General features: G+C 39.2%; 1 protein-coding gene across 1 annotated transcript in view; it reads right to left on the minus strand.

The window, feature by feature from the left end:
* AACS (acetoacetyl-CoA synthetase) overlaps positions 1-23,806 on the minus strand; it is a 90,044-nt gene that overhangs the window by 13,839 nt on the left and 52,399 nt on the right. Inside the window, exons 9-14 of the mRNA XM_027853564.1 lie at positions 21,137-21,217; positions 18,257-18,381; positions 9,722-9,786; positions 9,458-9,580; positions 3,373-3,486; positions 648-773 (exon numbers count right to left, since the gene is read on the minus strand). Of these exons, the coding sequence (XP_027709365.1) occupies positions 648-773; positions 3,373-3,486; positions 9,458-9,580; positions 9,722-9,786; positions 18,257-18,381; positions 21,137-21,217 (634 nt within the window). The remainder of the gene's footprint in view (positions 1-647; positions 774-3,372; positions 3,487-9,457; positions 9,581-9,721; positions 9,787-18,256; positions 18,382-21,136; positions 21,218-23,806) is intronic.

Raw genomic sequence — 23,806 nt, forward strand, 5'->3', positions numbered from 1 at the left:
TTATGAGTTAAATAGCAGTAGTAACTTGACACTGGTTATAAAATAAAATGAGAAAGATCTAGGAAGCTGAGCTTTAAATAAGATGTCCCTCCAGTTCAGTAAAAGGCACTACTCAAAAATTAAGAGGATGGATGTCTTCGAGTCTGAGCAATGTGCTGACTATAAATCACCATCCTCTTCACCACCCAAAGCATAGTTCTGACTTATATCTCTCTAATGACTTGATAATGATTTAGTTGATAGATCTAAAAAATAAGAACCAAATAACCTTTCCATTACTTCATTTCTCCCAAGATAAGTTCACACCATAATTGAGCAAGCTGTCCCCAAGATGCCCATGCTGGCCATCTGTTGAGGCCATACCTGCTCAACCACACTGGTTCTGGGGAAGAATATGCTCTGGAGGAGTGGGGGATAGGGGTTGATATCAAGCTAAGCCCAGATTACAGTAACTCCCAAGGTTTCAAGCATAAGATGGCAAGATATTTCTCAAAAAATTCATCACCACCCCACTGGCAGAATGCTCACATACATAAGCAATACTAGGCTATTGGGGAAGGAAATAATGACAGGAAAATTTAATTGGGGCTCACAAAAGGGTCAACCAAGTCAGGAGCTTAGCCCTGTTTCTGGTCATCCATACCTACCTGGGAACTTAGAGAAATAAGCCTTCCTGTATTTGATACCATTCTTATCATTCCAGAAGTATGTAGGTTGGCAGGGTATCGGTTTGGTACAAACCAGTTCACCACTCTCACCCCAGACTGCCTTTCCTAGATTTGAAGGATGAAGAAAGAAAAAAAGAATTACATATGAAAACCCACAAAAATTCACATTTCCCCAAAACCCTTGTATTTCTATTTACTTAACAAATCAAAAGTCTCAATGCCAATCTACTAAGAGGAAGTAATTTTATTTCTCCAATCGGATTTTTGAGATCAACATGCTCTTGACCTCTAGATATAGTACTGAGACTGTTACAACACATTTATTGAGCCCTTACTAAGCACTAAAGCAAATAACATCACCACCTAACATTTAACTTCTCCAAGCACTTTCTAAGATGGCATGCTCATCAAATCTGCAGATGACATGCAGCCTAGGACAGCTAGCACACTGGATGACAGTATAGATCCTAAAAGATCTTGACAGGTTAGAACAATGGGCCAACATGCCTAAGATGAAATTTTATAGAAATAAACATAAAGTTCTACACCTGAATTAATCAGATCAGACCTGGAGTTGGAAAGGTCTTTTGGGGTCAATTAGTCCAAATCCCTCATTTTACGTAAGAGAAAATTAGGACCCAGAAGAAATGAAGTCAGAGAGGTCACAACTCAGGGTATCAAGTGTTTTCTCTACTACCCCAGGCTGCCGAGAGTCCCACTCCAAAAATCAGCTTCACAAATATAGCAGGACACACTGGAAATGTTGTTGGAAAATCATAGATGAGTGGGTGCCTTCAGGTGCTGGTGTCTTCCCCTTCAAGATATCTCCCCATCTACTTTATATGTATCTTGTATGTACCTGGTTGTTTCTGTGTAGTTTCCCCCACCAGAATGCAAGCTCCTTGAGGACAGAAAGAAATATTTTTGCTTTTCTTTGCATCCCCAGTACTTTTCACAGTGCCTGGCACATAGTAAACACTTAATAATGCTTGATGATTAGCTGGTGAGCATTTCTAATGGCTAAAAGCAGGTACTTGAATATCTAGCTATTTTTCCCTCGATGGCCTATCAGACAGTCATAAGTTTGGGTGTTGGTCTCACCATACTTACCATGCAATCAATCACTGAACAACGAGTCATACCAGGAGAATCAGAAATGGTTCCAAAACGCAGAGTATGTATTAAACTATGCTGGGGAAGGGATGTCAAGAGGAAAGAAATGTTCTGCAAGCTGGTAGAGAGATCTACTCAATGTCAAAAGGATTTAGGTTTTATTATCTTCATTCCACAGAGAAGAATGGAGGCACAGGAACAAAGATTACTGAGCACTTCTCTACAACTGTTCTGACCCAGTCATTTAAAAGCAAACAAAGCCATTTGATATCAGCTAAGGAAAGTGAAGGCCCTACTGTACTCTGCCCTGATCAATAATATCTGGAATATTAAGTCCATGTAGAAACAACACATTTTAGGATAGATACTGATAAGCTTGAACTTTCCAGAGAAAGGCAAGTCTTCTTAATTTAAAACTCTTTGGAGGAATGTTTGTCCAAATGAATAGTGACGATTCTGAATTTCAGAATACTTTTTTTAAATTCAACTTTCTTTAAGGCCCTTGAGTTCATGCTATGTGAAGAACAGATGAAAAACCTAGGAGTATCTAGCCTAGAGAAGAGAAGCCTGATGGCTTCAAGGAAGTCAAAAAGAAAAAAACAAGGTCCCATATAAATAAGAATATTCATGTACCTCATTTTAGTATAGTTAAAAAATGGAAGCCAAATAATTCTCTATGTACTGTGAAATGGCTGAACAAACCATGGTACATCAAAGTAATGCAAAAGTATCACACCCAAAGAAAGGAATGAATATAAAGAATTCAGAGAAACATGAGAACTGATGCAGAGCCAAGAAGGTAGAACCAAGATTACAAGATATATGATGACTACAACAATATAAATAAAATTCAGATTAAATGCAATCTTCAGTCTATTGATGTTCAGTGTGATGGAGGCAGGCAGACTTGGTTGTTGTACTGGTTAGTTTTGCTTGACTGTTTTCCTTTTATTATAAAGGTAGCACAAACATATATTGGAAAATGACTTGTTATGTAAAAATCATAAGGACATCAATTTAAAAATAAATTCAGAAAAGACCTGGAGGTGATCTGGTGGCTAGGCAGTTGGGGAGATGAGCCTGGAGTCAAGAAGACCAGAGTTCAAATCCGGCCGCAGACACTTACTAGTTGTGTGACCCTGGGCAAGTCAATTAACCTTGTTTGCCTCAGTTTTTTCATGGGGATCATAATAGCACCTCCCAGGTGTGCAAGTATCAAATAAGATATTTGTAAACACATTTACCACCATACCCTAATAAATGCTTTTTCCCTTTCCCTTCCCCCATATTTGATGGGTTGCCTCATGAAAGTGGGATTAAATTGTTCTGGTTGGCCCCCAAGGGCAGAACTAGGAACGGCATGTAAAAGGTACAAAGGTTTGAGTGCAGGCTCAATGTAAGGGGAAACTTCCTAACAATTAGTTGCCCCAAAAGGTGAGGTCTCAAAGCAAAATCTGGATGACTACCTGTTGGGTATGAGACACAGGATTTTTAATCCAAGAAGAGTTAGACCAGATGACCTTTAAGGTACCTTCCTAACTCCAAAATTATGGGATTCTATTTCAAGAAAGATACACTGCAAATAAGTTACCTTCCTCACTCCATGCTTCCACTGCCATGCCCAGATTCCTGGCCTGAATTTCTCCTTTATAAACTGGAATTGAAACATTTTGACCCATAAAACAGGAAATTATATCAGTGCCACCTGCAATGAAAAGGAGAGAGAAGATTCACAATTCAAAAATCTGAGGAAAGCTTGTTGATTTTGTTTTAACTAGCACATGGAGGCCAAAGACCCACAGGATGACAAATACTGAACATCCCTTCTCCCGATACAGGCCTAGATGCTGAGAATCACTGTGGCATTACATTTCTTTTTCAGAAATGTTAGGGGTGCTTGAAAGAGAGGAAACAGTATCATCTGGAGAGGGAGAGTCAGAAGATCAGATTGGTAGGAGGGAGAGAGCCAAGACTGAGGACTTGCTGCCTTTGAGGCCACCTTCTTATCCACTACTCCATCCTGGCTCGCTGTGGCCAGAGGATGTAAGTTAAAGTCCACTCCTCTGCCTCTAGCTTGGTGAATGACTTCTAACCTGATGGGGCTTCCAGGGAATAACCATCCAAAGACCCTCCCTAAAACTGAAGAATCAAGCTATTGTGTGTGTGTGTGTGTGTGTGTGTGTGTGTGTGTGTGCGCGCGCGCACATGCATGTTAGCTCAGTAGAAGGTATGATGCTCTGAATTTCTGAGGGTCTCCCTCTATCAGTTACCTCACAGGAATAAAGGAAGTGATCCCTGCCCTGAGGGGCATTCCTCTCTGAGAATTTCTGGTGCTGGGCATCCCTTCACCACTCTAGAAAGCATGAGTGACAGGTGACAGGAACAGTAGCATCTCATAATTGATGCTGCTGGGGCCAGCCTCCAGGCATGGGACCTAGAGGAAAGTGGGGTCTCACAAAAGAACTCAACCCCAAGTAAATTATGTATGGATCTTAGGATGACTTGACCAGCCAAGCCACTAAAGGTGTCTCAAACTAACAGTGTGTTGCTTACACTTTAGACAGAGATGAAATTCAAAAAATAATTAACTGCTATAGAGCTATGTGGAGAAGGAGACAGTAAAGAAAATGAGGCTTTCCTTGTAATCTTTTCCAAACTAACACTACCTCTTTTGAAGGCCAAAAAATCCCACAAACAAGTTTGTAAAAATTCCATTTCCTTTAACTCCCAATCATATCTGTAAGAAATGATCTTGCCCTGACATTACACTAGGTGAGAATCATTCCATTTCCCCCCAGCTACTAACAGAAATGCTAATTTCATTAGAATATCTTTTATTGGTAAGTTTTTTAAATGTCAGTCTATCCTAAGGCTAAAGTGCATAAGGTATTTTTGCTGTAAAATAAAGAAAAGGCCATAACAGCAATGAAAGCTGTACTATGCAGATAAAAAGCATAGATTCAGAAAGCTATAGCTGAAAGAGACTTTCAAGTTCAACTCTCCAATCCATTCTACAAAGGAAAAAACTGAGCTCCAGACAGTTTGCTCAGTGACTTGTCCCAGAAGTCACCCAGATGATTAATGGCAAAGCCAAGACTAAAAAACAGATCTACTCATTATTCTCAGTCTGGTGCTCAGGATGCCTTTGTCTTGGTCGTGGCTGGGTCAACCAAGACTCGGGTGAAATAGCTCCTCACACTTATCCACTAGCAAACCAAGGCTACCACCTTAATGAAGTAAGACCTAAGAGCCCCCTGCCCTACCTAGACTCCTGCAACAGTGTCTTGACTGCCCTCACCAATCCATCTTCCACACACTACCAAAGGTCACTTTCCTCAAACACAGATCTGATCATATCACTCCTCTGGTTGAGAAACTCTAATGGCTCCACGTGACTCCTGGACTCAAAAATGAGCTCATGTATTGAACCTTTAAATCCCATATCCCTGCTAGTTACACAGCACATCTCTTCATACATCCAGCCAAATGAACCTTCCTGCTGTTCTTCACATACCACATTTATCCCCCACCTCCATACTTCTGCCCACACTGTCCTCTCGGCCAGGAACGTGCTCCCTTCCTCACATCTTGACTCCTAAAATCTCTAGTTTCTTTCAAAGCTCAGTCTAAATGCTGACTCCTCCCTAAGGCCTCTCTTGTTACTCTCAGTAGCTAGTGTCTCCTCCCCCAATATATCTGGTACAAATACTGTATGTATTTGATGGGGTGTCCCAAAAGCTAACACTTAAAACTGCATGAAGACTTTTGGGACATTCTGTATGGGTAAATGTTGTCTTCCCTAAATCAGCTCCTTGAAGTACCATTTTTGTCTTTGTATGCCAAGAACCAAACACAGCACCTGGTATTTAGGAGCTTAATATGGGTTTACTGATTGATGGGAAAACTCTTCATTAGGTGTACTGTGGGAAGAGAGGCAGGCTAATTTGCTACTGGTGGAGCCATGAAGTTGTTCAATTATTTTGGAAAATCATTTGGGGTTACATAAGAGACATAACTAACTTCTTAATACTATTTGATCCAGGGATCCCACTGCTGGGACTATATCTCAAGGAGGTTACTAAAATCAAGAAAAAAAAAACACGAACAAAAATATTCCTGGAAATATTCTCTCTGATAACAAAAAGCTAGAGACAAAGTACACAACCAACAATTAGAAAATGGCTATACAAATTATGGCATATAAATGTAATGGAATATTACTGCATCACACTCAGAACTCAAATAAATCCATGATCTCAAGGATTTGGGTGTTCCTTCCAACAATGCAGATTGCAGCCTCTCCACATCTACCCACTTTGTGCCATTCTTGCCCATCTCCTCCCAAAAGTTCGCCAAAGGGCATTCACCCAATATGCAGAAGTCTTCCCTTCTTCCTCCTAATCAACTGTCATCTCTCATTTTTTCCATTTCTCTTTCTACCGTACAATTACTCAGCCCATTTTCTCTTCCTCTCCTCTAATTCCCCGGTAATTTCTTTTCTTCCTGTTCTTTGTTGCTCCTCTGCGGTCACCTGCTGCAGCCTGCTCATGTTCACCAGGCACCTCTCCACTCCCGTCTGCATGATACTCATTTTTAGTTCCTGGAAGCAGTGGTGTTCCACATCTCACTGCCACATATCAACACCAGTAAAATGTTAGTATGGAAAAATTAAAAGAACCTTGTGTCAAGGGGCAGGTAGGTGGCACAGCAGATAGAGCACCGGCCCTGAATTCAGGAGGACCTGAGTTCAAATCCGACCTCAGGCACATAACACTCACTAGCTGTGTGACTCTGGGCAAGTCACTTAACCCCGACTGCCTCACCAAAAAAACAAACAAACAAACAAAAAAAAAAAGCCTTGTGTCTTCCTGAAAGCAAATCAATCAACAAACATTGATTATGTGCCTACTCTGAGCCAAGCACTGTGCTAAGAGCTAAGGACACAAACACAAAGAATGAAATTCCCCATTCTCAGGGAGCTTCCTTCTAACAATCCAGCCTATTGTCCTCCTCCTCTTGTTCAACTCCAAGCCCCAAATGTTGTCCATCTCTACTGTCTGTATGGTTTTCATACTGTTGGACCAGTTCAATAAGGTGGCCATTCAAAAGCAGATTGAGGGCAGCCAGGTGGCACAGTGGACAGAGCACTGGCCTTAGAGTCAGGAGGACCCGAATTCAGATCTGGCCTCAAATATTTGACACTTTCTGGCTGTGTGACCCTGGGCAAATCACTTAACCCTGATTGTCTCACAAGAAAAAACAAAACAAAACAAAACAAAAGCAGATTGAGCCATGGGTAATGGACCTTCTTCCATTACTTCCTCTTTCCTGTGTGTACAGACAAGCTGAAATACTTTGAATGAGCTCAGATCTCTTCCAGGAGGTTCTGATGTTGTGGGGCCTGATGAAATCAATGCAAAGTCATCTGCAAAACAAGAGGACCTTACCATCTACAGTGAATCCCTCTTCCACCTGTACTCTGCTCTGCCTCTCAATGACAATGCGGCAAATACCTTGAGTGAGCATACATCTTCCTGTTTTACTCCTCATTACTATCGGAAGGTCAATGAAAGAGTTGTTTCTATCGTTATATTTTCCAAGGAAGCTTGAATTATCTTTATGCAAGAATAAGAGACACTTGGCTATAAAAGATTGTTGTGTAAGATGTTCTATTTAATCAAATGCTTTTAGTAATCAATAAACAATGAGATATTAAGCTACCTAGAACTCTTAAAGCATCGTGAAATACTGAAGGTGTAGTCCTTTGCCGAATATTGTTTCTGAAAGTTTGCTTGTTCCCTACTAATATCCATACCAAAGAGGCCCTCAATTCATGCACAGAGGACTCTCACAAAAATTTTATAATAAATGGGAGAATGAGCATTCTACGTTTGTAGTTACTGATATCCTCATGGTCACCTTCTTTCGCTATTAAAGTCTGAGACTCTTCAGTATCTGCCCTTTTATATACCCTTAGCACATTCACAATCGTGCTGCCTGCAGCCCAGATCTCCTCTACATGTACTCAGCCCAGTCTAGTGACTCTTCCCATCTTTATCCTTGTTAGTGTCATTCCTGTGTCCTAAGGACATCTTGGAAAGTAGTTTGTTCAAATGGATGCTGTATGTCCCTTGTATTTCTCTTCCGTCTGTAGCTCTCCTTCCGCTTTCACCCTCAAATGCCCTCAGGATAACTTTCCCTAGTTGGATGTCTTGCCAAGTTGTCTTTTAACTGCTTTTATCCTCCACACTTCTGTCTGCCTCATGAGATGACACTACTTATAACTGCTCATCATCCTTCTTCTTAAGATTTTACAAACAAGTTTATACTCTAAGCTGGTATTGCTAGTGCCTTGCACTCTGAGTTTATCTTTCAATCACTGAACCTGGTATATCCCTATATAATTACATGCTGGTGCTCCCATTATGATAAAAGCTCCTTAAGTGCAAGGACCACATTTGCCTTCTTTTGCTTCCCCAACGCTTATTAGCACAGTAACTGATACATAGGAAGTGCTCAAAAAATGTTTATTGACTGACTGGTACTATCTTTGGCAGCCATCTCTCTCCATTTGGCAAATAAGTCAAATGTTTGCTGATTAAGGCACTTTGGGGCCTTTTTTTGGTCTCCCTGCTGTGGTAATTAATTTATGTTAGCTAAACTTCTGAAAGAAATTTATTATAGTCAGTGTTAATGTCATTTATATATATATAATCGGGTTCTTTATAGAATTCTTCTACCACTTCATCTTTAGCACCAGACACTAATGAACAAGCTACAATTATTATCACAGTTGTCTCTCTGCAAATAATTATCATTAGCTCTGCAATACACGATGACCAGATATGTCATGAAATAATATTTATTGTTGCCTATGGGTATATAACAAAACCCCCTCTACCACTTCCTTCTCCGCCTGTCCGAGGAGCAGCTGTGAGTCATCCTTCTATTTAGCTGCAATTTCCTTCTATCTTTTGATTTCTCTTATAGAAAGAATGTCAATTGATGATTCAGCTCCTCTGTCAATATATCTACTCCATGGTCACATTTAGAGCACCAACTGACAAATGAAAGTTTATTAGCACCATTGGGATTCTTTATGTCTTTATTGCACCACAAAGAAAGACATATATGAAGAATTCAGAGAAACATAGGAAGTGATGCAAAGTGAAGAAAGAAAAGCCAAAGAAATATATAAATACAGTGATTATAATGATGTAAGGAAAGTAAACATGGAAAGAAAACATTTTGATCAAAGAAAACATTTACTATTAGTACCATATTTCCAACATTAATGGACATATTCCACCTTTCTCTTATTAACTCTTTTCTCAGTGAAAGGACTTTGTAAAGAGGTTTCTTTAGTTATTTGTTGAGAGGTAACTCTTGTGTCCAAACTAAACATATCAATAAATTTTTTAAAATGAAAAGCACTATTACAAAGGCTAATGTGGAAATTTTGGTCAACCAAGGACACATAGATAACTAGGAGAAATAGTCTGGAAATAACAGCAGAGGTATCTTCTGCCTTGAACTAACTATTAAGAGGGCTTGCGGTTTGGTTTTAAGAGTATTTGAGAATCAGACAAAGACTACGTCAACCCTTGATCCACTCATAACCTCCCACCTCTGCTCTTTCCACTCCTTGCCCAGTACCCCAGTACCCTGAGCATTACCTGAGATAGATCCAAGGAGGACATTCCTTTTTATATATTTGTAAACATACTCATAGCTTTGGGCTTTTAAAGGGGACCCTGTAGACAGGATAGTGTGAAGAGTCTGAAGATTGTGAGTTTCCACTAAAATGAAAGACAATTAAAAGGTTACAGTTAAAACCAATTTTTTTACAGTACCACTTATGTAGAAGAAATACAGAATTAAATGTAGTCCATTTTTTTGGAAGAAGCATGTGCCACAAAAGCTTTAGAAAGTCTATTTACCTGGTTTCAAGTTTCTCTCTTCAAGTACTGACAACCACTTGGCCCCAGTTCCAAGAATTGTGATCCTAGGAGGAAGAAAAGGCATGGAGGTAGAAAGAAAACAAAGGAAAATAAAGTTTTCACCGTGTTTGCACATTTCAAATACTAAAATTTTCTAACATTGGTGGTTTACCAATTGAACATTCAATTTTCAATTGAACTTTCCTAAACCAAAATATATCACCTTCCTGGGTTGTACTCATGATTAACATTAACTTATAAAATCTTTTTTTTAGTTTATTTTTTATTTTTTTCCATTTAATAGTATTTTATTTTTTCCAATTACATGTAAAGATAGTTTTCAACATTCACTTTTATAAGATTTTGAGCTCTAAAATTTTTTCTCCCTCTCTCCCCAAGATGGCAAGCAATCTAATATAGGCTATATATGTACAATCATATTAAACACATAAAAGTCTTTCCTCACCCTAGGAAACATGTTGCCATATCTTGACATTAAGGATCTGTGCTATCTTCAAGTCTATAGCAATTAGTTTTTTCCAAACCCATCATCTGCACTTAAATGGACTTTAAGTACACATAGCTTTACATGATCCTAAATATTTTGTTTTAAAAGAAAGAACTACAAAATTAAATGTCCTCAAACACTAATGTAAATATTTCCTCTTCTGGTGAATTAGTGAGGATTGCATGCCTACACTTCCAAAGTCCTGAGTACCTGTGGCAAGATGGGAAAGGAAGGGAAGTCTACTTGCTTATAATTACATAGCTACTGCCACTAATTAAAACTGATAAAACACAGCAATTTCCCCCAAAAAAAATATTATACATAAATTCATGCTTTTGCCATGGATCAAATCACTTGGTCATTATTACTTTTTTTCCCAAGTGGCTGAAGTTCCTAACCTTCCAAAAATATTCACACTCAGTGATTAATACCTAATGCTACTAATAAATATGTATTATGCTGAAAGAGTAACTGACAAAGAAAAGAAGAAAATGAGTAACCTTTCACCTTTTTCTAATACCTTATCTACATCAAAGGAACAGTCAACAGAAATATGGATATGGAGATTACTTTTTTTTCCCATCACATAAACAATAACCCTAATGTGTGTAAAAGGACTCATATAGTCCACTCTCCATTATGCACACCAATGTTGGGAAGTGGTGGATCAAATAAAAGCACACGTATAGAAGTCCTTTTCCAACCCAACCAGGAACAAATGCTGCTGGCCAGAATGGCTCTGCTGGTCCCTAATCCAGCCTCTCTGAGCCCAATGCTCTCAGCTGAGTCTCAGGTTTTTTCTCGCTGTCCTCATGACTCTCAAGCCCATCCTTCCTTTCAATTACAATTATTATTCTTTCCTCTGGCAACTCTATGCAAAGCGAATAACAGAAACCTGTCTATAGAAATTTTTTTTAAATTTGATTTTGTTTCATTGAGAGGAAGTATGGTCTAGTGCACAGAAAGTCAGCCTTGCAGTCAGAAAGACCACATGTCACAGATTGTTATTTGACCTTGGGCAAATCAATTACCTTTTTAGTACCCTAGGCAACTCACTAAGACTATAAGTTGTCAATCTTTATTTATTTGTTGTTGCTATTTTGGGGGTTTTTTTAGGGGAGGGGTTACATTTTTAAGTTCCAAACTGCCTCCCTCCCTACCCTGCACTAGAGAAGGCCACCATTTGACACTGATAACTTCTTTCACAGGTCCTTTGTAGCTGATTTGAGTGTTTATAACACTGAGAATAACTCAGTCGTTCACAGTTACTCTCTGAACAATATTGCTATTACTGTATACAATGTTCTCTTGGTTCTACTCACATCACTCTTCATTATTTCATGCAAGTGTTTCCATGTTTTTCTAAGACCAACCTGCTCATCATTTCCTACAACACAGTAGTACCCCATCACAATCATATAACCACAACTTGTTTAGCCATTCCCCAACTGACAGGCATCCCCTAAATTTCCAATATTGTGCCACCACAAACAGAGCATGTATAGTTTAGAACATACAGGTTCTTTTTCTTTTTCCCTCATCACCATATTGCTGGGTTAAAGGGTGTGTATACACACACACACACACACACACACACACACACACACACACGCAGTTTTGTATAAGTACTTGGGCATAATTTCAGATTGCTCTTCAAAATGGTTAGATCAGTTCACAGTTCCACTAACAGTGCATTAATGTCCCACGTTTTCCACATCCCTTCAACATGTCATTGTCTCCTTCTATCATTTTAGCCAATCTGATAGGTGTGAGATGATACCTCAAAGTTGTTTTAATTCACATTTCTCTAATTAACAATGATTTTGAGCATTTTTCATATGACTATATGCAGCTTTGATTTCTTCTTCTGAAAACTGCTTGTTCATATCTTTTGAACATTTATCAGTAGAGGAATGACTCATATTCCTATAAATTTGACAAAAGTTCTCTTATATATTTGAAATATAAGACCTTTATCCAAGAAACTGTCTATAAAATTTCCGCCTCCCCCAATTTTCTGCTTTCCTTCTAATCTTGGCTACACTGGTTTTATTTGCATAAAACCTTTTTAATTTAATATAATCAAAATGATTACAATGCTTTCTATCTCTTGTTTATTCATAAATTCTTCTCCTATCCATAAGTGTGATAGCTAACATGCTCCATGCTTCTAATTTACTTTTATATCTAATTTGCTTATATCTAATTTACTTATATCTAATTTACTTATATCTAAGTCATGTATCCCTTTTGACCTGATCTTGGTAAATGATGTAAGATACCGGTCTATACTCAATTTTTGCCAGGCTGCTTTCCAGTTTTCTCGACAATTTTTACCAACTAGTGAATTCTTATCTCAAAAGCTTAAATCTTTACCTTTGTCAGCACAAGCTTACTATAATTATTTAGTACTGCGTATTGAATGTCTACTCTGTTCCACTGTATATCTACTCTGTTTCACCTTTCTATTTCTTAACCAGTACCAGATAGTTTTGATAATTACTGCTTTACGATATAGTTTAAGTTGTGGTACTGCTAAATCTCCTTGCTTTACGCTTTTTTCACTAATTCCTTTGATATTCATGACCTTTTGTTCTTCCATATGAATTCTGTTATTTTTGTTTTAGCTCAATAAAATAATTTTTTTGTAATTTAATTGGGATGGCATTGAATAAGTAGATTAATTTGGGTAGAATTGTCATTTCTATTATATTGGCTCTGCCCACCCATGAACATTATTATTTCTCTAATTATTTAAGTCTGACTTTATCTGTATAAAAATGTTGTATAATTGTGTTCATGTAGTTCTTGGGTTGCCTTGGCAGGTATACTCCCAGGTATTTTATGCTGTCTGTGGTTATTTTAAATGGAGTATCTCTTACTATCTATTCTTGCAGGATTTTGTTGATGATATACAGAACTGCTGATGATTTATATGAATTTATTTTATATCCTGTTTGCTAAAACTATGAATTATTTCAAATAGCTTTTTGGGTGAGTCTTACCTCACTACTCATTCCAATTCCTTCCATTTCTTTTTCTTCTCTTATTAATAGCATTTCTAATACAACATTGAATATTGGTGATAATGAATATCCTTGTTTCACTCTTGATCTTATTGGGAAGGCTTTTAACTTATCTCCATTACAAATAATGCTTGCTGAAGGCAATGCTTCTTATCATTTTAAGGAAAAATCCATTTATCCATAGAAATTGGGGCAGGAAATGTTTTAAGCCTTTAGTTACTATAAAGCCCAATATAGTTTTGAAGGTGCCTTCAGAATTAAAACCAAGTCCCAGTGGACTGCTAAGTCTCACTCATGCAAAGTCAACATTTTGGAATACTTCACATCTTTTACATTTTCCAGAGACTCAGTTTAATTGAGCAGGATTGGAGCAAAAGCAGCAGATGATGGGAGTGATCCAAAGCTAAAGCTTGGCAGGACCAGATTTCTGTCAGGATAAGGAGACAATAGATTCAAGAGAAGAGGTCAGTATAGAGTTGAACCCATTCACTAACAAATCAAGATGGGAAAGGAATGAGAGTGTAGCAAGGAAAGAGGGGATGGCCTGGGAAAAAACTGAAGGACAGATAGATTGAAGGTCACACTGAGGACAAAGAACTGAGTTTTGGAGCTGCAAAATAGACAGAGGGGATAAAGACAACAGACTGTGAACCGATAAGGAAATTTCAGAGTTCATGAACGTGGAAGTAGTACATTCATAGATGATGGTAAGACCAAGAGTATGACCATTTCTCTAGGTATAGCTGAGATGAGGTGGAGAGCCAGGTCACAGGAAATGAGTAAACTGAGGAACTGAGAGGTTAAGGTTTTTGAGGGAGCATCAATATGTATGCTGAAGTCCCCTGGTATGAGGGCAACAGTTGAGGACAGAAACTGTAAGCCAGGTACTGAACTCACTGAGGAAAGAATACTGGAGGTCAGCAGACAACAGCTACTAGAATTTTGATTGGGTGGTAAAGATTGAATGAACTTCAAAGGACAGAGTACTGAGGGATGATGGTAGAGAGGGAACCTGGAAGTAGCAACAGGGAGCAAGAAGAATTCTCCCACCCTCACTACAACTATCAGGGGTGGGGAGGGTAGGAAGAGGTGGGGAATGAGTAGAAGTGTTACTAATGCTAGAAAGGGAGGCCAGAGAGGCTCAGCAAGGAGTCAGGTTTCAGTGAGAGCCAGAAGATGGAAGGAATGGGAAAAGGAAATGATTCAAGATGAAAGCAGGTTTGTTATCTATAGAGCATGTGCTCCATAGGGCACAGTGGAAGGGATGGATAGCTTTAGAGGGGGACACTTGTGGGGGGAGGGAGGATTTAAGGGCACGGAAATAAGGGAGCAGATAGTGCAGGAAAGAGAATAGGTTTGAATAATGCTAGCCAAGGGTTCAAATCACTGAGATGAGAAGGATGCAACCAGATACGAGTCTTTAATTATTGAAGAATGAGTTCAGGTAGGTTATCACAAGGGTGTGGTGGAACCAGCTCTAACTGGTTTGCTAAGAGATTATTAAATTTTCAATGTAAGCATTTACACCTCAGAAATAGCTACGGTTCAGAGCAATCTATTGTTTTTTTGATTGTCTAGACTTAAGAATGTCTATTAAGTTAATAATGCAGATTATTCTTAAATGTATGTTGATACATTTTTTTTTTCAGAGAGCCTAGTTGTTAAACATTACGCAGCTCACTCCTGTACTGCTCTATATGTACTGCCTGAGCACAAATACAGCAGAAGATTCAAGGAAGGAAATCATCCTCAAACTGGAGGCTTGTTGACTGAAAGCTAACAACAACAATAATAATGGACATGTACGATAGGATTTAAGGTTTGCTTTACATCCGTCACCTCATTTCAATCTCACAGCACCCCTGGTTATCAATATCTCTAAGAGTTTGGCCTCAGGGCAGTATCCTCTCAGGGCTTTAAGCAGCTCCGCAGAAGGGACCAGTGAGGGGAGGTTCCTTCCCTGAGGGCAGGCTAGGCCTGATGGACTGGCACCTACCTGAGTTTCTTCCCCACTCCCTGGAAGGCAGGAGACCAGCCACAGAATGGCTTTTTTCCCTTCTGCCAAATTAGGAAGAGGCCAAGTGAGGACACTGGCATGGAATGGAATGGTGTTTGTATATATTACACAGCACTTTTAACGGGGACTGGAAAGGTGTCACTAAATTAATCACCAACCAATGTCACAACTAAAAATGTCTTCATAAGCCCTGCCCAGGACAGATGGTTCAGCCTCTCTGGGAAGTATATGAATTCTTTCAGGCCACAAGGGGAGGTCTCAGCAAAACACTGCTTCAATGCACTAATCACACTCTAGTAAATTACTGAAGTAATCATTTACTAAATGGTCCCTGAGTAACTCTCAAAACAATTGACTTTCACTAAGAGAATAGCTGATTCAACCTACAGGATCTTGCTGTCTCTTACTACAGCATTATGATAATGCTCAGTCACAGATGAGCAAAAGTAAGCAACTAATACAACCCAGTGCCAACCCACTTACTAACAAAACCCAACAGGGCCCAGAGTTGTGTCCCTAACCCAAACCATTCATCCAAATCACTACACACCCATTAGACAATGTGTCCTAGCTATTTCCCCAATAAAGAAAATAAAATAACAGCTTTTTTTTAAATAAAAGAACTCGTGTTAATTCCTTCAAAATTCCTGACTCTTAGTATGATAAACTTAAAAGAAAATCTTCAGTGATCAATGAGGTTTAATACCTCAATTTATCTACATTAGTTAAAACATCATAGGAATTTCAAGGGCTCTGTTCCAAACTTCACAAGTTCTGAATAGTCATTAACCTTAGGAGGAAACAACAGAGTTTTAATGACTGCATTAAGTCAATGTCAGTGCTTCTCTTAGAAAGAGGGAGACAAAGCTGAACCAAAGAGCCTGTCAATTCTACCCCCTTCAAACTCTGCCTTCAGTTACTGATGGAACATCATCCTATTTCACTTTGCTTCCTTCCCAATTAGTCCCTCACCTTCACCACGTAGGCATGCATAAATTTAAATATACCATTAATGGCACACGTAAACATACACATAACCATCTAAATACACAGGTGCAAAGAGGAGCCTCCCTTGGGGCCTTGTCCTCAGCTTTGTTACTAATATGTAGAGGAGAAACATCTTCCTTCCTATAAGCACGCCAACATAATTTCTCTATCTGCAGTCTCGTTGCAAAGGCTGTATACGTATAAAGAGGGAAGATCTTCCTTCACAACCAAGTTCCAAGGGATTTTATTAACCTTTCTCTGGAAACAACCTCATTAGGAAATATCCTAATAGTATGATCCAAATGTCAGGATTTAAATATTATACCAACCAGGCAAAACTGTATTTAAATGATGAATGGACAAAAGTTTAAAAGCATTCATTCTTCCTTCTATTTTCTACCATGAACAGTTCAAAACTTAAAGAGTAATTATATTTCAGGCTGGGGTTTACTCCCAGTTTCATGAAGGTACCTGGACTCTTTATAAACTGTGAAAAACAATGTGGTCAAAGAGAAATGAAGCATCACTGCTGAAAGGTATTAAACAAAATAAAATCCTAAAGAGTTTTGGGTAATTTATCTAGAAAAGATGATCCTGATGAAAAAGGACCTTTTGACATTTCCTAACAATGATATCCTAAAAGGGAATAGGAAGGCAAATATGGGACTACTTCGTTTTTCCCCACCTTGCTTCCTATAATCCACATGCACCAAAGAAATAGCCAACATCTCAGTTTATACTGGCTTGAGTCCATTCCCTAAAATTCTAACATTTTTCCATTGAATCTAGGAAGGAAGATCAGACCTTCTGATGTGAGGTTACCAGATGGATATCTGCAATAGTACTGCAGAGAAACAAAGACAATTTCTGGGACTGGCTCAAAGAATAGTGTTTCTTTTTTTTTTTTTTTTTTTTTTGGTGAGGCGATTGAGGTTAAATGACTTGCCCAGAGTCACACAGCTAGGAAATACTATGTGTCTGAAGCCTGATGTGTCTGAAGACTCAGGTCCTCCTGACTCCAGGGCCCCATGCTCTATCCACTACAACACCTAGCTGCCCCTAAAAACAGTGTTTCTTTAACAAGAAAGGCTAAGAACTGTCAAACTGAATCAAAGCCAATGATTGAACCAAACCAAGATTCTGCTTCCGATGAGAACCAACTGGTCCTTTATGAGGAAGTAGGATTAATAACCTAGTATAATGTCTACATGCTAAGGTGCTTAATAAATGACTGTTGACTGATCAACCTCCCAACTTGGCCCAAATAGCCCTAACTACCCTACTTTAATAATGTATTACAACCCTATTATCCATTAATTTAGGTGTCAATCAATCTACATCTCATCTTGCCACCATGGGCCCTCCCTGTACTGATGCCCCAAACCCCTCTACACCCTCTCATCAGCTACAATCTTGTCCATTTTTTTCCCTAAAATCTGCACAGAGGCTTCACTCAACCCACTGGAGACTTTCTTTTGGTTCTTTTCCTTGGTGTGTTCTCCTATATAAAAGAGTATTCCTATTCTCTTTTGTCCTCAATTTGCTACTGTTGAGCTCAAGAAGGATCTGCTAAAATCCATTAATATAAAGGTTTGATAAGTAAGTCTGTTCATCCTGTTCAGATCCTTCAAGACTTTTCAGACTTCAGTCATCTCCCTCCCACTCCTCTCCTTGAGTCTTCACCTTCTCAGACCAAAGAGGGCTTGGGTCATCATTTTAGTCTGTTCTCATGCTGCTGTCCCCTGCAACCTTCCATTCCCTTAATCATTTAAGCTGTCCTTCTTTGGACCAGAACTGCATACAATATTCCAAGGAGAATTCATCCCAATTTTGTACAAGGGCAGAAGAAGAGTATTTTCAGTTTTGTTCCAAATGCCCTTTCCAGTGAAACCCTGAATTTAGCTACCTTCAGGCACATATTGAGAACAGTTGTCATTACTTTCCAAATCCTTTTCTTCAATGACAACCAACAGATGTTTAGAATCTTATTTACCTACCCTAGTCTGTCCACCAAATCCCAGAGCACATTAGCTGTTGGGACCAAGGGAGAACCATCATACAAGACCACAGAAGCTCCTGTTGCAAGCACAGACACCAGCCAATTCCACATCATCCAGCCAATCTGGAAGAGACAAAAGGACCAATGTTTACACCAAGAGAAATCTCTTCATTCACTCAGCATCTTATTTACTTGGATGGCAGCCATCTATGATGGATCAAGAAGGTGTATTCCCTCCCACAATTAGACATTTTATACATTTAAAGCAGTAGGAAAGGATGTGTAGGACACATGAACAATACCATAACTAACTCAAAAGAATTTAAAAAGACAATAGGGCAAGAGTCAAGACAGGCAGGGAAGAGAAGAGATTAAGAATATGGTTATTCTCCATACATAACAGATTACCACTGGAAGACCAGCTCCAAGCATTATAGTTCACTTGGCAGTAAATAAAGAAGTGGAGACCCTCCCTCCCCCTCATTTAGTTCTAGGAATCCTCCAAACAAGGAAATGAAATACTGTATTCTCTCTGTGGCATAAGTCCTCAATTAAAGACAAAATTATAAAGTTTTAACAAGAAGAACCATTGCCTACTAAAGGCTGGCTCCCTGATGTAATCAGATCTGAAACGGCAAAGGAAAAGAAGGTTCAGAGAAATTCTAGCTGTATGTCAACTACACTGGTTACCTAGAGAATTCACTACATTGGTGAGCATGACAAAAATCACAAAACCACAAATCACCAGAGCATTCCACACTGCAGAGCCTCTTAATTCCTCCATCTTTGGCATCAGCTGACAATGACATAACCCAGTTTTCCAAAGAGGGTTAATTTAAAGTTTCCCATTCAGTATTACAAGAAAGAGCAATAGCAAATTAGGTTTAGCTTGCAACTCTCATTTAAATATTATTTTTTTAAAAGACCATGAAACTCATTTTGTTAAAATACAAAATTGAAGTCCTCCCTCCAGCTTGGTAACACTACCCCAAAAAGAAGAGCAGTGGCTGAGAGTCCTCAATAGCACCACTTCCCCTCTATTCACAGCCAATAAGACTGCAGGAGGACAAGGAAGAGGTGTTATGGCTGGCCTGGTACAGCTGGTACCTGGCACATGCAGATGAAGCCACTTAATAAGGATAACACTGTGATGCTGCAGACAATCATCATCCCTTACAAGTGTATTAGCCCTTTATAGTTCAAGGCACTTTGGAATCCATTATCTCATTTGCTAAATAGGTTATGATGGAAATAGTATGCATAAAGATGAAACTATTCCAAACCATAAGAGGCAGCATAACCTCAGTTTAAATTTACCATCTGAATAAACGTCCCAGATCCACAAGCACTTCTATCAGCTGATAAAAGGCCCTATTGTTTTAAGTCATCAGGCTCCAAATGGGACAGATGAGCTGTCTCCTCCCTTTAGTAGATGGGTGCTTTTTAAAATTCAAAACCTCAAGTCCATAAAATATTGATTTATTGAACTCTGCCTTAAAATTCTTCAGGAAAGAATACCAAATAAGAAATCTGAATGGATAATGACATCCAATGCTTAATATAATCCTGGTTACAGGGGCAGATGCCAGGTGACAGCTCTCCTCAAAGGTATAGGTACTCCTTGGGCCAACATATCTAAGCAACACACACTATCCAAGAGGATATATGCTACTCTCTCCCCTCTCCTACCTTCCTACCTCCACATAACCCAGCCCTAGTCTGGGAGAGAACTATCCCTCTCCCCATTCCCATTCCACCCCAGGGTAAACCACAAAGATCCTTCAGCCCAAGATTCTGTCCTCTAATAGAGGCAATGCCAGACAGAAGTGAGGGGCATGACCTCCACATATGGGATTTCAAATAAATCATTTAGGATTTTGTTACCAAGTAATTTATAATTCTCCCTCTCCCCCCACGGTATAATAGAAAGGGTACTGGACTAAAGGTCAAGACACTTGTAACCTAGTTCTAGCTTTACCATTAACTAGCTTCTTGACCTCAAGTATGTCTCTGGGACTCAGTTTTCCCATTTGTAAACAAGACAATGCTTTCTAGAGTCTCTTTCAATTCAATTCAAGTATTAAGAGCCTCTGTGTATGGCACTTTGGTAGCCTCTGGGGATACAAAATTGAAACAATTCTCCCTCAAAAGCCTTACATTCCGCTAGAACATTTTAGGACTTTACATTTCTAAACCTATTCATGTTACTCTTCAAGAAAAAAGTTCTTTATGATTACCCTGCACATAAAGGAGTATTAGCTTTTATTTGTCCTTAAACCTACCTCTTTCAGGCTTCAACAAGAGCAGGCCAGGGGTAGTTCTAATGTCTGGAATTCAGTGAAAAAAATCCCATTTGCTCTATATATCCATCTCTATGAATTAAAGATCTCAATCAAACCCCGTCAGTCCTGATCTTTCCAGAATGGAAAGACTCAACCTTTACTAGATGTTCCATGGCAGCCTTTCTATCCTATTACTTAGACAAATTATCCTTTCTCAGACTCCCACATCACATGGAGAAAGATTTGTACATACTGAGGTCAGAGTGGGCAGCAAGAACAGGGTGGGATTTGATCAACTGCAAGAGAAGATATACTGGCAAGAACAACAAATAAACATGTGTTGGGATTCAGGAGAAGAATCTTCCTCATAGACTAATGATCTAAAATGGTCTGATTTTTTTTTTGTACTACCTCAGGGATTCTATTAATGTGCACAGATGTAGAGGAGAGAAAAAAAGCAAGAGAAAACAATATGCTGAACTACTGAAGGAGTTTCCGAGTCAGAGATGAAGGGGAGAGGAAAAGGAGGAGAGAAGCATTTTATTTAAACACACACAATCCTTTCAAGGCATCTGAACAAAAACCAAAATACTTACTGTGGTATAGTACATGATGATGTCATTGCTGGTTGTGTCTCCATGAAGAATGTGTTCCTTGAGATGCTGGAGTAGGGTGCCCTACAGAAACAAGGAATAAAAACACATTCAATGGAGCTATTTTCTTTTTGATACATCTTCGTACAAAATGTATTTAGGTAACTCAGGCACACTGCTCAAGGAAAAGAAAAGAGCACACATCTTTTTCCACTCCAAAAAACTTGATTTCTGAGCCCTTGTGAAGTGATGAGTAATTTCATCATGTCATCCTGTTGCCACTGACACCTGGGAAATGCTAACAAATTGGACAGGAAAATGCCAAGGGGCTTTAAAACTTTCCATGTTTTCTGGTGCTGGATGGACTAATGGGCCTTGCATGGAACCTGCCAACTGTTGGCTGAAAATAAAAATGATAGATAAGAGTCTACAATAAAGATGGTGCCCCCAGTGTAAACAGCATATGCTTTTGGAAACAAATACAAAATGAAACTCTGCAAATCATGCTCCCCTTTCCAACTGAATGGGGATGGCCTGGATATGGGAATGCTATCCATGTGACAAATGGCACAACACTGCCACCTACTAGTCATCTATCTATTTAGCAGACTAGAAGTTAGAACTCAGGACTCAGCCAAGGGCCTAGAATAAAATGAATTATCTAAGGCCAGGGCACTCTTCTGCTGAATCCTAACTCTCATTTCTCCAAAACGTCATGATTTGGGAGGTGGTGGGGAGGATGACAGATGGATCAGACTTCTTACAGACTGCAACTATTTGCGAGTAGGGACTGTTTCACTCTTTGAATTTGTATTCCCAACACCCAGCACAGTGCCTGGCATGCAGCAGGCACTGAATAAATGCTTAGCAACTGGGACAAAGAGAAGAGATTCCAAATGGCAAAAGGGAGATGCTCTTCCCAAAAAAACATCCATGGCTTAGAGTTTTTATAAAACTAGGTAATCAGCACTGGTTCTGATAAAGGCAGAATGAAATAAAAACAGAGAAATGCAGGCTGGAAGAAAAGAAGGGCCACCACGGGCCCTTTGCAAGAGCTCCCTGTACTTTGGGACCAAGTCCACCTCTGACACCTCCAAAGATTTAAGTCACCCCTGCAGCAAAAGGGCGTTCTCCTAAGGCAACTTCATCCCCTGAGGAGTAGGGCACAGACCCACCTATCTGACAATCGGTCTAAGAAGAAGGAATAGACAGAGAGCTGGCATTTAGGTCATGCCGGTATGATCTCCTTTGATCCTCACAAGGGCCTACGAGGCATCTACCGCCCCTTTACCAATAAGCAAAAAAAGGAAAGCTCCAAGCACTTTACTGCCTGGCTCACGGTCCCTGGGCCAGCACCAAAGGTCCAAGGCCCAGCTCTCTGCTGAACCATATGAGATATGCTCCTTCCACCACAGCACACTGCCTCTCCTAGAAGAAGCTGAAAGACAGAAGGAAGGAGATTGCCCAGAACAAGGGGTTGAACCTCAGTCAGCCTGGTCAGCAGAAACACAGCTGTGACCCAAAGCTTGGCTACCTACAGGTGCTTCCTCCCCTTTATTATTGAAGCCAACGCTTCAGGGTTCACCATAAGGCATCAGGAGCCTCACAGCAAAGAAGTAGAGGAAGGGAGAGAGATTTCTTTACAATAAAAAAAAAAAAATCAACTAGTGAGCTGTTATCTGATTAACATAATCCCAAAACCAATACAGGGAATTACTAAGAGGAAAATAAATTATTAAATGCACAAAAAAGTATACCTACTGATCATAACCATTACCCCTCTCTCTTTTTAACTTGTTATTAAAAACTAACATTCAAGTAATATTTTTGAAGTAGTCAGAGAGGATGAACCACTTGAGCCTCTGCTGACCGATTAATCCTTCCCTTCAAAGCTATAAAACGTTAGTCTAACAGAACCAGTTTCCATTAAAACATGGAAAGAACAGACATAAATGGTTTGTTTATCCCTCCCTCTTTTCCCCTTCCCCTACTCTCCTGGACTTGAACAGCTTCAGTTGAGGGAAGAAGGTTTAAAAGAAATAGCAAGGCCCAGGGATAAGAGCTGCCTTCAAAGAGGGCAGATTATAATTTGACGAAAAGTAGAAATTACAGAAAATTAGTAGAACACAATACACACAAACTCTTGAAGAAATTTAACTTTTGTAAAGCAAATCTGATTTCAAAGCATTACTTAAGTGAGCCCTGTAGTACATCATATGTTAAATAAACAATCACCCATTACGGATTTTCTTATATCAGGTTTGCATAAAGGAGAATACACATGTAAATTCACAGTTTCCATTACCACAAAATAGTGAATACATCTAGTAAAGAAAACAGGCTGATACAACGGGATTTTGTTTCTTCTACAAACATTTCTCTGTTTTAAACTTAGTATTTCAGATAAAAGGCTTTAAGATATTTCACTCTATAATCAAATGCCTTTCTTGCAGTGAGGTAGGTCTCAGGCAGAGATTCAGATTAAGTTTCAAACAGGACAGACAAAGCAGATTTCTAAGATCTTTCAGAGGTAAGGGAATGCAAAGACAGACTTCAGTAACCACTACATCCTACAAAACTATTTGGCCAACAGAGTTGACTTCTGCTACTGCTTTTCGATCTAGTTTAAATGATTACACTTTAGAAAGGGTCACTGGTGCCTCCTTTTCTAGA

This window comes from Vombatus ursinus, unplaced genomic scaffold, assembly GCF_900497805.2.
Source record: "Vombatus ursinus unplaced genomic scaffold, bare-nosed wombat genome assembly UNPS02009994.1, whole genome shotgun sequence".
Classification (NCBI taxonomy): domain Eukaryota; kingdom Metazoa; phylum Chordata; class Mammalia; order Diprotodontia; family Vombatidae; genus Vombatus; species Vombatus ursinus.